Source organism: Mesocricetus auratus, unplaced genomic scaffold (genome assembly GCF_017639785.1).
Source record: "Mesocricetus auratus isolate SY011 unplaced genomic scaffold, BCM_Maur_2.0 contig_4050_pilon_obj, whole genome shotgun sequence".
Taxonomy (NCBI): Eukaryota; Metazoa; Chordata; class Mammalia; order Rodentia; family Cricetidae; genus Mesocricetus; species Mesocricetus auratus.
The window spans coordinates 47,962-66,275 of record NW_024434221.1 but is presented as its reverse complement, the minus strand read 5'-3'; the positions used below and the strand labels follow the sequence as shown (position 1 = coordinate 66,275).

Below are 18,314 nucleotides of genomic sequence, written 5' to 3'. Positions count from 1 at the left end.
ACGACAGGAGACCCAAGGTGAATATCTAGAGGTTCCACAGTCACCAGATTTCTAAAGCCTTGGCCTGAGTTCCTGAAACCCAGGGCTTCCTGACATTCTCCCCACAGTGCAATTTGCATTTCTATCTAGAGGATCCTGAGGCTCTAGAATAATGGTGGCAGGGGCCATCAGTCTCTTTCACACTTAGCAAACCTGAGTCCAAGAGACACATATCCAAGAGTTGCTTGCTATGGAGCAGAAAGGCTAGAACCATAGCTGTGGACTCTCCAGTCCCAGTAAACAAAATGCAGATGTGACAGTTCCACAACTCATGGGGTCCAGGCCAAGATGGGCACTTACCGATAGAAGACTGTCTCCTTGTTCAGCTCACTGAACTTTTCTGAGACCTCAGTTTTCTCATTCTCAAAAACCTTTAGTTCCCACAGGACCTGTTTATGTTCCAGCTTCAGTTTCTCATAAAATGGATTTGGCTTGTGGTAGGGTCTAGAAACAGAAGGAAAGGATCCCATAAACACAGGCCTCAAGTGTCATGTGAACTGAAGTTATATCCTGGTCTGCCAAAGCCCATTGGATTCCACATTCTGACTGATAAGTAGTGGGACTTCCTGGTGCTTTTAAACTTGTTACCCTGTCCCTGTGACAACAAGAGCTGGGCGTCCAGATAGAGGTTGCCCTGGATGCAGGAGCTCACTCACTGGTTGTGAGCCATCCATCTGGTAAATATTTTACTGGGAGTCTATGAATCAGGTCTTGGCACACCAGATAATGCAATGAGGTTTCTCCTGTTCTAGGACATTGATTCTATGATGCAGGTGACTACTACTGATGAGTTACAGCAAATAATTCTCTGGTTGAGACACAACACTAGGACAGCTATATAAACTTCCCAAGGTTTTGCTAGTTGCTATGTCGGTGAGAACTTAGGATAAGAACATTGATGCTTAAAGTGGGGCTCCCACACCTCAGCAGTATTATAGCCTGGAAACTAAAGCAGGCAAATCCTCAGGACCCTCCACAGAGTCCTGGTCCCAGATTGCTTCTGGTTACAGAATCCTGAAAATACATATATGAACACCAGAGGGAGAGAGAGGAGAAGTAGAGGGAGAAGGAGATGTGGAGGGGTCGTTGAGGAGGAGGGGAGGAGAAAGAGTAAGTTAGAGGGAAGGTGAGAAGGGGAGGGAGACAGGAAGGAAAGAGTATAAGAGAGAGGGGGAAGTGACAGGGAGGGAGAGAGAGAGAGAGAGAGAGAGAGAGAGAGAGAGAGAAGTTGAGAACACACAAAGAGGGAGAGCAACCATAATGCTAATGAAATATATGCAGCACTATTGTCTAAGACTATAATGCACAAAACTCGAAAGAAACAGTGATGAGTCCCTGGACTCCCTGTACCACACTGAGAAGGACCAAGTGGAAACATCCCTGCCAAGCTGCTATCTAGATTTTCTAGCACACAATCACCTTCCAGGGAAGTTTAAAGGTTCACCAAAATCTCACAAATGCATGCAGGGAATTCACACATTGCTGTCTCAATCCCTGAGTTATGTGGATAAGACTACAGTCTATGGTTTCCATTTGGAGAAAGCAGTAAATCCAGAGTCCCCATTTTACTCCCTCTAAAGTTTCAGGTCTGCGTCTCCTCTGAGAAGAAATTAAGTCATGAGGTGGCTACAGAGTCACTGTGGATATGCAGCCTTCTAGAAACTGAGAACTTTTTCATCAAAATATTTGTTTCATTTAAAAAGCATATTTTTATTAATTTTCCATACTACCCGCAGTTTCCCCTCTGCCCTCTTCAGGTCCCCCCACATGCACCCTGCTTCCTATCTCCCCCTTCTAGTCCTCCTCCATCTCCACTCAGAAAGGTGCCAGGCTAAAATGGGATTGAGCAAAGGACTGAGCTCCTTGCCTTGCATCAGGGCTAGATAAGGTAATCCCCATAGGGAAGAGGTCCCACAAGGCAGCTAAGCTCCAGGGATAGATCTTGATCTCACTTCTAGGATCCCTACAATGACACCAAGTTACACAATAGTCACACACATGCAGAGGGCCTAGGCCAGTTCCATGTAGGCTCCCTAACTGTTGGTCCAGGGTCTGTGAGCTCCCATGAGTGAAGATAAGCTGTCTCTGTGGAACTCCAGACCTCAAAAGAGAGGAGGTGATGGTGAGTGTGGACAGTCCTGTGCGGTATGAAACAATGGATACCTATTGTCCACAGTTCCTTCACTGATGAAGAGCAGGCGATCTCGCAGCTCATTCCTTTGGTTGGTCATCAGCTGCAGCTCTGTGGTCATCCTCTCTATCTCCTTCTTCACTTGTTTCTTGGTAAGGAGCGTTGGCTGGGATGATGTCTCCAAAGGAGCCTCTGTGGGTAGATGGACACAAGTGAAATTGCACGATGACAATTCACAGAGAATGGATAGAACACCCTGAGGTCCAAACAGAAAGATCATGTCTGGACTTCTGTGACTTTCCAATAATTTTGCCTCTGGTTGAGATGCCCCCTCTGTGGATCACAGATCTCCCAACACTCTGTAGAGATGTGGTTATATAAGCAGTCAGGGATTTCCTCTATGTCCCCACACATGCTTCAGGTGAAGACAAAGACCACCTTTCAGGATTAATTACAGTGACACAGAATGCAGCATGGCCCAGAGCCCTGAAGCCTGCCTGATTTTTCAAAAGCCAGTAGAAATGGAAAATTGCACAAGCACTCAGGTGCTGTGAGGAGTCCAGATCTCCTGCCCATTCATTCCAGGTCCATGGGTGTAGACTGAAAAGTCATGCAGGGACACAACATGGTCAAAAGATTCACCAAGTCACCCCACACCACTGAGGGCCCAAAACATGGAAGCTGGATTGAAGGGGAGAATTGCTGCCCTGGACCCATACCTCTAACAGTTGTTTGACTACATGAGAGTATTGACTGCCAACCTCAACTGCAGATTCAGTAGTCTACGGGGACCACTGTCAGGGAGACGTGAATAGAGGAGTTCTGCTGTACAGTCTGAGGACATAAAGTCTTAGCCAGAAGTACTCATCTCTCCATGTGACTGGTGTCACACAGTCACTGCACCTAAAGAAAACTGCTGAGGGTGACGTGCAGTGATGCCTGCCCACATCTGGGGACACATTAGTCCCTACTGACTCCAGGTGGGATCCTGGGGTCCCCACATTACACTACCGAGTGTGCTAAAGGTAAAATCTAGGTGCGCCTAGCACAACAGCCTTGGCCTTGCCCGGTCTTGGCTTAGGGAACAGACAAACTAATGCTCTGGAGTCATGGACTATCAGGAATTAGGATAAGCATTGAGGTCCATTTGCTTCCCAGAGGGTCCAGATCCTCTGTCCCATTACTGAAAGTCCCAGCTGAAGTCCACCTCCTCCAGGACCCTCCCCATCTCCTGCCCATCACTCACTGTGCCTACGCCAGGACCACTTATGTGTTGCTGCTTTATTTTGAGAAGTAACATCAGCTTCTTTCTGTCTCTCTCTAGTCTCTGAATGTTCTCCATGTTCTCTTGCAAACAGAGACCTCATTCTTGACAACATTTCTAATGATAAACCAGAGAGTCACTGAAGTAATGCCCTAAGGGCCGTTGGTGTTGCTACAACACTGGTGACATCGTGGAATGCCATGAGCTCTCCAGGATACAATAGAATTCCCAAGGAAGGGACTGCTGATGTCATGGAGAACAGCTTTGCCTCCCTGCTAATTATTACTCCCTGAATGTACCAAAATCCCAGGGTCCCATTCCAGGATCTTGTCTTCGAATATAGGGTAAGCCATCCAGCAACCCCTCCTTCCAAATCCAGAGTTTCCTAAGCTTGCATGGAAGCCCTCTAGTATTTCCCATGTGGAGAACTGAGCTAGACTTTCTAAATATTGGTGAGTAATGTCACATTCCTTCCTCAAAGACCTCTTAGTCATCATGAGCAATTAAATACTACCGAGGAAGGAATGCATGTTGGCATATTTCACAGCCTACAGCTGGTGAATAGTTCCCATAAGTTCAGGTTGCTACAAAGCCCTGTGGCCAAATGTTTACTGACATTGTAGGGACCAACTTTTCCACCCACATCCTGATTCATCACACATGCACACCCGGAGGTCCCTCTGCACTAGGACTTCATTAGGTCACTGACCCTGAAGGGTGACATGCCTCAATTGCTGCTATGATCAAGGAATGTGAGAAAGGGGGTTATTGTGAGAATTAAAAGTATCAACAAAGACATAATGCTACTCCTGTCATGTTCATATGTTGCTCACAACCTCTGTCTTTGGGTCATATTGGCATACTATCCTGTGTTTTGAGCAGCTCTGACCAGACTCTGCCCAGTGTTTGGACATTCTCAGAACTCCAGAGCAGCTGACTGTGCTCCAAAGTGAGAGATTTCTCAGGGAAGCCTCAGAGGTAGCTGTAACCAACCCTTCCTAGTAGGGAGGAGTAGATGCAAACTCTTGGATCTCTGCAAGCGCAGAAGACTTATCTCCAATAAGTAGTGCAGATTAGTCTGAGAAGTGGATTCTGGCCTCATATATTTCTATAGGGTTTCCCTGATGTTAATCATGATGGCCCTATGACAGCACTGGAAACGACACAATCCAGGAGGCTTCTCTTGATTCATGGATGTCTGTGCATTCTGTCAAAAGAGCTTCATCCAGATGGAGACATAGACCAGAGGAAATAGGGCTGGGAAACGTGGATGGCCATTTTCATAGCACATGAACTAAACTAGCACACCCCAAGTTTCCCCAGAAATGACTTGGTGACTTTGACCTTTTATACTTCTAATCCCATTCCATTGGGCCTAGGTTGTCCCCTTAGAACTCAGCATATACTCTGGACACGTTCATTCTCCCAGAGTTGCTACATCCTTTCTCTCTATTCGGAAGTTGAGGAATTAATATGTCAGCTCTTAGGGCTTTGCTGGGGCTTCAGAGATGGTGGGAATATGGGGGTCCACAGATCCATTCCATTCCATTTGCTAATTCCTAACAGCAACAGAGAGGCTAACTGGAGTGGACTGAGCTCTTGGGCATGGGATAGGGTACAGATTGGAGCTGGGCATGAATAGCTGTGGACAATAAACACCAGGGTATCAGAATGAGCTGTAAGGACATGTCTCTGTGCCTTTACAACTGCTGCTTCCTTTGATACAATTCCTATGTGCTCTTATGAATGCTTCACAAGCTTTCATAGTCCTTCAAATCCAACTCAGACTCATCGCTCTGGGGCATGTTTCCTTGGCCCTCAGACACTGGACTGTCTTACGCCATTAGATACCTGCTTGAAAGGGAATGGCAGGGTTACATCTCAACTTGCAGTTGGCCAACCAGCAGCACAGATGGGGCTGTGTGGAGTATTGGAGAGCAAAGAAAGGCACTGTAGTGCAGGGAACAACTACTCACCTGTCCTGACCTCCTTTTCTGCTGTTGGACATGGTGGACTGTTGGCTAGACCTCATGATGGGCCTGGAGGATAACACTAGGCAGCTTCTGCTGCGGCAGCCAGAGGAGGGCAAAAATCTTTCCTTGGTAATGACTAGGTCATCTCACCTCAACACAAAAGCCAGAGCCCACTTGGCACTGCTCACATGCCATGCTTGGGTCAGAGTATGCTGGGTCAGATCCACAGATGACAGGGTTATGGGTATCAGTCATAGTCAGAGGGAGCAGAACATTAATTGGAAAAGGGCTGGACCATTTTGTGAGTGCTGTTTCTCAGGGGATAGGACACCACTTCATCTGCTCTGGCGATGGCTTGCTAGGAATGGGACAAAATGGGAGGTATCTCAGCTGGGAATGATGGTCCTAAGTTTGGACCCCAGGGAAGGTGTGGGTTTTGGGGCCTGCACTGAGGATTATCTTACTCTTCTATTTCATCCAGGAGTTCTAGGAGTAAAGGGGGTGAAGGTGGGCAGATGGAAGGCAGCTGAGGAAGAGAAGTAGATACTGTTGTGTTCCTGGCTACTTGTCTCCATGTAGACCATCAGCTGGTTCTTTGCATCCTCACAGGTCTTTCCCATCTTCCATGCAGATCCTGTGTGGACACCATTTCACATTGGTACATAGGCTACGAACTGCTGTGGTTTTCCTGAGGCTTAGCCCTGGACTGTTTTTTCATATACAAGCCTCAGTTACCTTTCCATGAGACTGGCTCTCCATCTTATCCACAGCAGATACTCCCCTCCCTTGGATCTCTTTAGGTCTTCAGGACAGCTGCTGGGGGAATCTAGACATCAGCTACCTGCTGAGGACATCTGTCCTCCCATGAAATCTAGCAGGATGTTGTTCAACACAGTCACCTTCTCTGGGTGGGCTTGGTTTCTCCTCTATGTCTGCAGTTTCAGTGGATGTGGCTTACTGTTCCATGGGGCTCATGTCAATGGCCAGGTTTTCTTTCTGGTCCATATCCATGAGGGAACTGTGGATATGATCCCTGGAGAAAACATGAGATGATTCTATGTAAAGCAACCCTGCTTTCCAAATGGACAAACAGACAGAGCGTTTGTGTGCAGGGCCAGCCACTCAATGAGGCAGAGACTGATTCCTTCTGGGTCCCCTGGATTCTAGTATATTCACCCTTGTTTACCCCTGATACTCAACAATTCCGAAGCTTTGTTGTCACTTGGTGAATTTCCTATTTTTCCCTTCATGTTATCTCTTCCCCCTCAGGTAATGGGTACCTGCTTGCCGGGCAAGAGTCTCAGCCCTTCCCAACCGTACACTCCAAAGAGAAGGAAACACCGTGTCCACTGGGGCTCAGATGAATGATTCATGTCTTACTGCCTCACTGGTACACACTCACACACTGAGACCCCTGCAGACCACACATGGGGATGGGAACCACTGCAAGAACCAGAGCAGAACCCACCTTTCCAAACCCAGCAGTACTCACAGACCAAGTCCCCTGGAGCCTGCCTGACACAGGGTCCTGTGTTTAGGATCACCCAGAGAGACTTTCCTCTCTTCCTATAGATGGAACAAAGATGATCGGGAACAGCTGTCTGTCCATCCTTTGGCATCAGAGCACAGAGAGGGGTCTGAGATAAACTTCCCAGAGACCAGGTATCCTCATTTCTAATCACAGTTGATTTTCGTACTCATTGATTCACTCACCATTCTTTTCCAATGCCCCTGTTGTGGCAGGATCAGGACCAGGAGCTGGAGACAAAGCATTGGCCAAACTTCCTCTCCAAGGAAAGCAGGGGCCAATGACAGATGTTATGAGGGGGAATTCCTGGAGGAGGTAGAAAGGGCTGACAAGAGAAGAGGCTCCCTGCATGTGGAGCCAGGGAGATAGGTGCATAGCAGAATTGTGCACTAGAGGCAAAGGAGGACATTCCCTCATGGAAAATGAGGGCAGTCTCTTGTGGAGACCGCAGTCCATACAGGCATATGGAATATTGACTGTGGCACTGCCTAGGGATATTGTGACAACTGCCATTGCTTTCAGGGCTGGGGAGGGTCATCAGGAGGAATAGGAATCCCCCCACTTGATTGGTAGATGGCTAGCCTCCCAATTTAATTGGTTAGGTTGACACTGCTAGGAGGGAGACCCTGGCATCCAGCAGGATCCAGCTACCAGATAAGCCCCTGACAACACAGAAAATAACAACAGTATCAGAATTTCCAACCACTTTGCAATGGGAAGCTATGGCCATGGCAGGGCCAGACAGGTGGCAAGACATTCCTGCTCTTGTGAGGGGCACAACTTATGGAACTTAATGTCACAGGAATCAGCCCAGTGGGGGACTATGGCCAGACTGTTGAAGGGCCTGTGTCTCAAGTCTAAGGTCTGAACTCTTACTTCTTGGCTAGCAGACTCCACGACCTGTGACACTGGATCCTGATGAGTAGGGCTAAGTGGAATACAGGCCCCATCTATGTAGGGATACTGATCCAGCCAATGCTGACAATGGAAACCAAGGCACATGACATCCCAGAGCTGCATCCTGATACACACTCCAGGCTCCACAGACAGACTTGACTTCAGTATAAGTTCAAAAGGCTTGACTTACACCCCTGTCAAAAAGCAGTGAAGGGGTGGGTTGAGCAGCCATGGAGATGACTCTCACCTCATTGCCTCAAGTCCTCAGGATGCATTCAGGTCATATTATGCACAGTGAAGCAGGGCAGGGCTCTCACAGTAGAGTCCCCTTCACCTCCTGCCATCCTCCTTGGCCATGGCCCAAAGCAGTCTTACAGGTGAGAGAAAGCCCAGGCCTCTCAGCATGCACCCATCTTACATGCATTCCATGTAGACTACCTGTCGCCACTGCCCATCCTGTCCTTGAGTGACTACTGAGCTCCCTACTGTACCTCCTCAGTCTATTCAATGACTCTTCTCCTTCATAATCCACACCCAGTGGCTGCTCAGTCTCCTCTGGCACCACATGCTAATCAAGTTGCACACTATAAGGCTTGGCAGGTGTTCAGTGTGTCCATTGAGGTTAAGGGATCACTTGAAGCTCAACCTTGACCTCTGTTTCAACTCAGGATGCCTGTGGGGAGGTCCTGAAGAGACAGTGTAACAGCGGCAGCTGAGATGAGGATGCTATTGGAGGTACAGTGTCACACAGAGCCCATAGTGGGCACTGCCCTCAATTAGGCAGTTGAGCAGATAGCCTGGCTTCTTCAGTTGAGTACACAGCCTGCTCCAGCAAGGGGAAGCATGTCTTCTACATCAGGTATGCAATGATCACAGCTAATCTGGAGCTTCAGATACATTCCATCATTTTTCAGCCTGTGTCAGGACGATGTTACTGTTTCCTGCATGGGTTGCATAGAGTTGAACAGATATGGGATGAGGTAGATAGACAGTGAAGAATTGTCCTGAGATTTTGATGGGGACTGCACTGAACCTGTAGATTGCTTTTGGTTAGATTGCCATTTTATACTATGTTAATCTACCTATCCAAGAGCATGGGAGATGTTTCCATTTTTCTGATACCCTGTTTAATTTCTTTCTTCAAAGATTTAAAGTTCTTGTCATACATATCTTTCACTTGCATGGTCAGAGTTACTCCAAGATATTTTATGTCATTTGTGGCTATTGTGAAGGGTGGTGTTTCTCTGATTTCTTTCCCAGCTGTTTCTCATCTATATATAGGAGAGTTACTGACTTTTTTGAGTTAATCTTGTTCCTGGTAAATTTTTTTCACGTCACTTATGTAAACTATTTTGCCGTCAGCAAATAGTGAAAATCTGAATGCTTTATTTCCCATTTGTATCCCCTTGGTCTCCTTTTCTTGTCTTATTTCTCTAGCTAGAACTTCAAGTACAGTATTTAATAAATATGGAGAGAGAAGACAGCATTGTCCTGTTCCTGGTTTTAGCGGAATCGCTTTGAGCTATCTTCCAGGGGCACAGATAAAAATAGTGAATTCTCAACAGCGGAATCTCAAATGGCCAAAAAGCACTTATGCGTGGCTCAGCATCCTTAGCCATCAGGGAAATGCAAGTCAAAACAACTCTGAGATACCATCAAACATCTGTCAGAATGGCTAAAATCAAACACACTAATGAACGCTTATGTTGGAAAGGATGTGGAGAAAGGGGAACATTTCTCTATTGCTGGTGGGAATGCAAACTTGTACAGAAACTTTGGAAATCAGTATGGTGGTTTCTCAGAAAACTGGGAATCAATCTACCTCAAGACCAGCAATACCACTCTTGGGCGTATACCCAAAGGATGCACACTCATAGCACAAAGACATTTGTTCAACTATGTTCATAGCAGCATTATTTGTGATAGCCAGAACCTGAAAGAAACCTAGATGCCCCTCAACTGTAGAATGGATAAGGAAAGTGTGGTACATTTATGCAATGGAGTACTACTCAGAGATTTAAAAAAACAATGACATCTTTAAATTTACAGGTAAATGGGTGGAACTAGAAAAAAATCCTGAGTGAGGTAACCCCTTTAGAAAAAAAACCACATGCACCTTCATCCAGCAATGGATGGAAGCAGATGTTGAGATCCAAAGCTAAGCACTAGGCCAAGTTCCCAGTTGTAGAGAGGTTGGTGTGTTAATATGAGCAAAGGAGTCAAGACCATGTTGCGGAGACCCACAGAGACAGCTGACCCAGAATGACAGGTGGGGATCTACACAGTGCTGAACTGGGTCCCCTGCATGTGGGTGACAGTTGGGAGACTTAGTTTATGAGGCTGCTAGCAGGAATACCTTGCTCAGCTTGGATGCAGGGGGGGTTGTTCTACCCCAAATGATGGGACAGACTTTGATGATTCCCCATGGGAGACCTTGCCCTCTCTGAGGAGTGGATGGGAGGAGGTGTGGGGAGAGGGTGGAGGGCATGGGAAGATAGGAGGTAGGGGGAATTGTGATGGATTAATAGACAGCTTGGGAAGGGAGATCCAACATCCTGTTTCTAGGAGTGCTTTTGGCTCAGTTGATGTTATGACATAATTCAGTCAATTGACTCCTATTTCAGAGTGGGATATTCTTCATGACAGAAAATATGCCAATGCATACAGAGAGTGTCGCAATGGAGTCTCAAGTGCTGTACAATAAAAATGTGCAATATATAGGTGTTAGCTCTTCTTTGAAGTTCTGGTAGAATTCTGTGCTGAAACCATCTGGCCCTGTACTTTTTTTGGTTGGGAGATTTTGAGGATTGCTTCTATTTCCTTAAGAGTGATAGGTCTATTTAATTTGTTTATCTGGTTTTGATTTAATTTTGGTATGTTGTATGTATCCAGAAAATTGTCTATTTCTTTTAGATTTTCCAATTTTGTGTAGTACACATTTTCAAAGTACCACCCTGATGATTCTCTGGAATTCTTCAGTGCTTGTAGTTTTATAGCCCTTTTCATTTCTGGTGTTCTTAATTTGGGTATCTCTCTGTGATTTTTTTGGTTAGTTTGGATAAGAGTTTGTCTATCTTGTTAGATTTTTTCATTTTATTCATATCAGCTCTCAATCTGCCTATTTCTTATTGTCTACTCCTCAGTGGTGGCACACTCAGGAGGCAGAGACATTCAGATCTCTGAGTTCAAGGACAGATTGGTCTACAGAGCGAATTACAGGACAGCCTCCAAAGCTACAGAGAAAGCCTATGTTGAAAAATCCTTACAAAATTATGGAAAATACTCTCTATTCACATTCAAGACTTAAAATTATTGAAAATGTTTGTTCTGATTTCAACATATCAGTGATCCACAACATGAGATAAACCTTGGAAAATGCAAATTATTAAATGCTAATAATCTTCTAACAGAACCTTATAAGATAAGGAAGTACAGGGAAATAAAAAGGCATTTAAGATTTAATAACACTAAGACAAAATACAGATATCAGAGAGTAACCACTCAGTGTTTTAGAGACTGTTTTAACCCTGAAGGTTTAGCATGAAAACCTAAAGCTTCCAACTCTAATTACTGAGTTTTTATCTAAGAAGAAAAAGCAGAGAAGACAAAAATTCTGCCTCAGATATGAGGTATGGCTTTGTGTGAGAATATGCATACAGTACAATGACAGAAACCTGGAAAATTTCTGATGAAGTTTCTTTATTTACAGTCATAGACACATGACAAGTGTTCTAAGGCAAATGAGTGGAGGAGTGTTCTTTTCCATCAATGAGATGCCACCAGACACCTCAAATTTTACTCATTGAAGGAGAAAAAAGAAAACAAAAGAACTGAGACTCAAACCTCATATCTGACCTTTTAAATCTCATTATTTAACTAAACCTAAATGTGAGTGACAAATGTATAAACCATCAAGAGGGTAAAAAAGATGGAGGAAAGAGTTGTAAACTTAGACTAGACAGAATTCTTAGAAAGGTTATTAAAGACATTCACAATGAAAGAACTCAATAAAAATCAACCATAAAAGCTATTTGCACCTCAAACTGCATTATCAATGAAAAAGCAAGTTACAGACTGGGGGAAACTGCTTTCAAACTGTATAAAGAAACATTTCTACTGAGAATATTAAAAAGAAACCTTAAATCTCATCAAAAATCAAAAATTCTAATTAAAAATGATTATGCCATGTGGTTAGTACTAGACATCTCATCAAAGATATCATACAACTGATTAAGAAATGCATAATAAGGCACAGAACACTAATCACTAGTAAAATGGTAATTAAACATCTCTAGATGCTTATTTCATGTCACATAAATGGCCAAGATCAAATGGAAAGAAGACAGAAGGAGTACAAGATGGTGAGGACCTATTGTATATTTCTAATGAGAACATATAAAAGCATACCTACACGGAAAAATTGTAATTTTCAAAACACATAAGAAAAGCCTTAGTGCACATCTCTGCAACTCCATTTCTAGGGACCAGCACCGGTAGGTGAAACTACATCTCCTCTCAAAAGAACTGTCTATATATTCACAGCCATGATGTCCTGTAACAGTCTTAAACCTGGAATTATGCGAAATTCTATCTCTTTCAAATACATATTCATAGATAAATGGCATTTATCATTTAAAAGCATGCAAAGTACTAGTGCATACCACAGAGTGAACAAACCAGCAAAACGTTACCCTAAGTGGCAGAAAACGAACAAGTTAGAGCCACCAGACTGCAGGAATCTGTTTCAGAAGAGAAAATTTTATAAAGCCCCCTTAGGGAGTTGGAGCAGGGCTGAGGATTAAAAAAGCTTGAGGGGATTTAAAGTGATGAAAATATTTTAAAATTGATGGTGCAATAGTTGACCACATTAGATATTTATCAAGTACAATTCAAACCTATTTTTTATGTAATAGGTTTGTTTATATTTATTTTATGATATGTAACTATGACTCAATACAGCTTCATAAAAAAGAGATCTCAGGCTCCATGCAATGGTTCATGACTATAACCTAGGACTCTGCAGTCAGGGGGAAGGAGGAGTTCTATGAGTTCAAGGCCAGGCTGGGCTGGAATGTAAGTTCCAGGCCAGCCTGAGTTACAATGTAATATGCTGCTTCAAAAAGAAAAGCACCACATAAAAATACAAACACCAAACAGAAATATATTTTCCAGCTTCTCACTTGTAACAAGGAGAGTATGTACATATTTGGATGGATGAACTCTATTAGGTTATCCCTACAGATAGTCAGTAATTGTTATTGCCATGGTCACCATCATCACTGTCTTCCTCGTCTAAATGTGTAGCTCCACCTCCAACTCCACAATTCTGAGCTCTGTTGCAGGAAACACTACTCAATACGGAGTCACCTGGTCATCCTGAAAACTCAGCCATGATTCGGAGTGCATGCCTGTTGTTCTCTGGGAGACATGAGCCTCACTCTGTTCCATTCTAAGAACCCCTCCTCACTCATTCTGTAAACATCCATACTGGCTTATTAAGAATAAGCATGTAGGGCATGTTAGTTGACAGTCCCATCTTCTGTCTAGATCCAGTGTCAAGAATGGCCCTCTCCCCTCATTCCTTAGGTCAAGTTATTCAGCATCCTTGGAGCCTTTGTTATCTGTTCAAAGTTCTCTATTATATGTTTTTGTATGCTTCTTTTCTTTTTCATAATCTCTCATTAATAAACAAAGCCAAATAAAGTTGAGACATCCCAAGTTTTTCTTCATGCTTTCTGTATCTATTCATGGATTTATTATTGTAACTAGTATATTGGCTGCATTGATTTCCTTGCTTTGTATTCTGGTACTTCTCGTGCTATTTCTTGTGAGTGGAAAATTCTGTCAGCCCCTGAAATGTCACACGTACACTCTAAATTTTGTCTTTCCTTCCTCTGTTGTCACTAGATTAAGATTATTATGTAATTGAGCTACATTTATAACTACTTTAAGTGGCCAAGGATACTTTCTATGTTCTTATTTGATACCTCAGTTAGGATCTCACAACAATGTGTTATACTCTAATTCCTTGTTTCAAATATAAGTGATTTGGAATATAAATATATGGCCATTCCCATCTAAGATACTTGTGAATATACATACTTTCCATTTAACTTCATTTATATACTTTTGCTTCTTTGTAAATAACTGACGTTTTATGCATTCATGAGTATAGAGGTAAAATAATTTCAAATAGGTCTTGTATTTTGCTTCAATATATGAAATTTTATACAAGATACTGTTTTTTGTTTGGTTACTGTATCTTACAGAATATGTTTATGAAAAAATGATCAAGACAGACAATATGGAGATACTTAAATGCCATAAAACTTTACATTAATAAATTTAACTGTATATTGTCACCTCTGATGATCTATGGCAAAACAAATTGCTATTTTTAATAGGTAAGGTGATAATTAGGCATGTCAGGAAAATGTTCATGGTTGCACAAAGAATCTTCAGTTGAAGCTAAACATCAAGGTTTCCAGTTCCATTGGTTTTATTTATTATATTAATAAAATAGTATGACTATGTATTGCATAGAGAGCAATTCATACTTTACTAAAGTCAGAATCAGTAAATGGTATTGCATATGAAGTAAAACTGCACTCATAAGTCAATATTTAAACAGAAATAGATCCAGAAATTAATAGACAGTGTCAGGTAAACTTCCTGTACTCTTGCTATCTCAGTTAGAACAGAAGCATCTGGAAGGGTCAGCACCAATTAAACTCTTGCACTAAATGCTAGCTACAGAGGCAGCTGCTTCCTTCTACAAATTGTGCCTTCTGGAAACTTCCACAATGTATGTCAGGTTTTAGGATAAAGAAGCACATTTGTTATCTAGTTCAGAGATAATTGCTTGCCATTAGGTTGGTAGGATCAAAAAGTTTACTCATTTCTGTCAGCTAGCTTGTCAGCCTCCTAAGCTCTACTCCATCTGTCCCTCCAGTGACAAGCACAATATCTTCCACCAAAGTGATAATGCCTGGTAAATGTAAATTTCTTTGAAATCACTCATGTGGAGATGTTTAACTGTTTTTTATTTATTTCACGAATAGAGAATTCTTATGTGTTGGTCTTTATTCAATATCACAAGTTTTCAAAATGCAAATTCATTTGCTTCAATGTCAACACATAGTTGACTTCTTTCTCTTTTGTCAAGAATTACACGTACACTTGGCTGTCACATGTTAGATGTAGCAGTGTCCCAGAAGGGGTACTTATTTATGCTATTCTCTAGGATAGGGAGAGATGGTGACAAGAATCGGCGTGAATGTGTCCTAGTGCCAGCAGGCACTGAGCTTTTCTCTAAGTCCATGTGCCACAAAAAGCACCTCACCTGTGGCTCTAGGGAGAAACTTTAGTGAAAATGTCTCTTATTTCCAAACAACCTACTGTTGTTGTGTTCTTACTGCAACATCCATCAAGCCATTGCCATCTACCAACCTCAATATTAAAAATTATAGGTATTAGCACAATTTAGTCCTTAGAGTTCCTTTAATACGGATACTATCATGTTACACATTTTGTAGAAATGTAGAACATTTAACGACCACTCTGTCTTTCTTTCTCTCTGTCTGTCTCTCTGCACACACACACACACACACACACACACACACACACACACACACACACACACGTGATGAATTGCAAAGCCCAGACTTTACACATTAGTGCTGTGGAGGAAGAGCCTGGTTCTGTTGTTGTTGTTGTCATTGTTTGTTTGCTTTTGTCACAGCATGCTTATGTCTTCTAACACATTATCTCAGTGTGCTTGGGGAATAAAACACCATCAGGTAGTATGAAAAACAGACGCTGTAGCTCTAGAAGGACTCACAGCCACACACAAATAGTGTCAGTAATAAATGGCAACATGGTGACTGTTCTATGCTAAAGCTAATCTTTGGTGTCACGGTGACATTTTTCTACTCCCCCACTCAGTGTTCTTCTGTCGCATCAAAACTTTCCCCGTAAGAACAGTGTGGTTTTGCTGCAAAGACCTGAAATTCTGGCATTGTCACCTTACATCTACCCTTGAAGAGAAGGATCCATGTTGATAGGAAGTGAGCTATAGACTACGGATTCCATGCCTCAAGTATTTATGGGTGAAGTAATAAACATGCAGATGGGCCCATTAATGAACATTAATTGCTTTAAATTAGGCTTTGTTGTGCAGTGGACAAATTGGAAAGTATACATTAGCATTGGTAATAGAAAATTAATTAATGCTTTAGGAAGCAAATTATCACCTGATGGGCAAAAAACTTTTATTTGTGAGGCTTTTGAAAGAAAACTTGAAGGGCACTGTGCTTGGAAATACCAGTGCTAGAGGGCCACAGATGTGTGACAAGCTCCTTTGGTGTGACTCCCTGTTGCTACTGAATGGCATTGAGTAAGTCTCATATGGTGCAAAGTTTAGTGCTGGGTGTTCACCGTCTAAGGAAAGTCTGGTGGAGATGGAGTTGGTCGTTATAAACCCCAGCTATATGGACCCTGGGGAGGTAATTAGACCCTTCTCGTCTTTCCCTGGAATGCATGCCTTGTCATCATCCAGGACAGACTGTTGCCTACTTGGGCTTATGTAACTGAAGGTTTCTGTCCTGTCAGGTCCTGCTTTTTTATGATCTCCAAAATCCCTTCTGTTTGTAAGGAAAACCAGACCGCAAGCTGGACAAGTTGTATGTGGTACTGACACCATTCTCCTTGGGCAAAAACTGGATGACGGGTGACTTTTCTGGAATGAAAGGAATGACTCAGGCAAGGAAAGTTGTATACTCCACAAATAAAGCGATTTTCTGTTTTAAATGTAACCCAGACCTATAGCCCTGTGATGTGCCAATCATTAATTGAGCATCTAAACTGAATTCTGAACACTCCATTCTGTGAGTCACTCTCTAGTCCTGAAAAGTTGGCAGGGAATTTAAACAACGTGGTGTCTTGACTGTGGGTGGATTGGCACACTGCCCTGGAAGTTGAGGAAACTGTGCAATGTAGTAGTCGATTCTCTTGCCCATTATGAGGCCTCACTTCAGGGAGAATGTTTGCTCTGTTGGCATGTGGATCCAGTTCCACATATGGTCTCTTGGTTCCATCACAGGACAGATACACCTCGTGACAGGTGGACATAATATTTGTACTTCACACCCTGCAGAAAGAAGTCTCTTCACTGAGTGATGCCTCACAGAATCAACCACAATTGAAATTCCTGTTCCTGAGTAGTTAAGTGGAAGAGGAAACCATTTCTGTGTGTTTGTGTGTGTGTGTGTGTGTGTGTGTGTGTGTTGCATTTTCTTCAGGAAGAACAAAGAACTTCCAGGAGTTATTTTTTCTTTTTTTCTTTTGCCAAAAATAATTGCACTAGAAGATGAATGAAGTAATGCAACATGTCAGACCTCTTCATTTGTGTATGCAAATTACCTGATACCATGAGAGAGACCTGAAGCAGTTGTGACTCAATGCCAGGCTGACGACTGGGCTCATGAAAACTGACTTACTTAAGATATGCCGCCCATGGCTATAAACCCAGGGGAAACCCAGGGATGACGAGGAATCTGTGTCCCACCACCACCACAGCCTCCAGTGACGCAGTCCTCATGACTGTGATGGTTTCAGCATCCCTGCCACATCCCAGCTTCACCAAGTCTGACTGTCTGAAACGAAGTTACATGTTACATGCCCGTCACTCACTCTATCGTTCCACAGATGCAAACATCATTATCAACACACAGATGGTTTGAAGTGCTTCCTAGGCCTTTGTCAAATGGAAGGAAAAACAAAATCTATTCAAGTAGAACCCATACCTTAGACCCAGGTATGAGTCTGATCACTATACCTTCCGGTGGACGAGTGGGTCCACCATGCGAAAGTACAGAAACGAACAGAAGCTTTGCCACAAACCAGCAGACCAGCTAGAAGAACACACTGAGAAAGGTCGCTAGATGCCCCCTAAGCTTGCCAGCCAAGGAGGTTGGAATGTGAGGGAACATTACACAGTGTACACACTCTCTAACTTTAATATCACGAGCATTCCATATCTTAACACTTTTCTGTTTAAACAAAAATTTAAATGTTACCGCAGAAACATCTTCCAGGAATAGTATGTCGAAAAATCAAAGACTCAGACACTCCTTACTTTCTTCAACAGATCAAAAATCCTGGTCAGGCCAATATTGCTGTCTCTCCCTGGTTTGTTACCTGTGTGTTTGCACTAAGGTGCTGTAACTATTGGATGGTGGCCTTTTACCAGAAAGTATCCACGTGGACATATGGCGTTATTTGAAAATTGAGTTTCTGTTGATATAATTAAATTCAAATATCTGAATAGGCCATAAATTCAGTTTTGTCATTGTAGGCTAAGGAAATCAGAAAAGCAGAGGGCTGAGTGGAGGAGACAGAGGTTGTGTTGAAGGAGGGGCAGTCATAAGACTTGGAGGAGGGGCAGCCACAAGAAGAGAGAAGAAGGAGACAGAATCTCCCTCA

At 43.1% G+C, this 18,314-nt stretch overlaps 1 protein-coding gene and 1 long non-coding RNA gene across 4 annotated transcripts; one reads left to right on the top strand and one right to left on the bottom strand.

The window, feature by feature from the left end:
- Positions 1–339: 339 nt before the first annotated feature.
- LOC121138568 (disks large homolog 5-like) lies at positions 340–3,549 on the bottom strand (the record flags this gene model as incomplete). The annotated part of the gene is given in 3 exon segments (XM_040741239.1): positions 340–483; positions 2,203–2,362; positions 3,417–3,549. Coding segments are annotated over 3 exon segments (437 nt in total), but the record flags the coding sequence as incomplete, so codon positions are not given.
- Positions 2,214–16,645, top strand: LOC121138569. Of its 3 annotated transcripts, XR_005875503.1 has the most exons (5): positions 2,214–2,322; positions 3,529–3,778; positions 6,980–7,069; positions 8,501–8,691; positions 16,443–16,645. It is a non-coding gene; the product is annotated as an uncharacterized LOC121138569 (long non-coding RNA). The 3 variants fall into 3 exon arrangements; XR_005875502.1 differs by lacking the exons at positions 6,980–7,069; positions 8,501–8,691; positions 16,443–16,645 and having other exon boundaries at positions 3,529–4,230; XR_005875504.1 differs by lacking the exons at positions 6,980–7,069; positions 8,501–8,691; positions 16,443–16,645 and having other exon boundaries at positions 2,235–2,322; positions 2,943–4,230.
- The last annotated feature ends 1,669 nt before the right edge of the window (positions 16,646–18,314 follow it).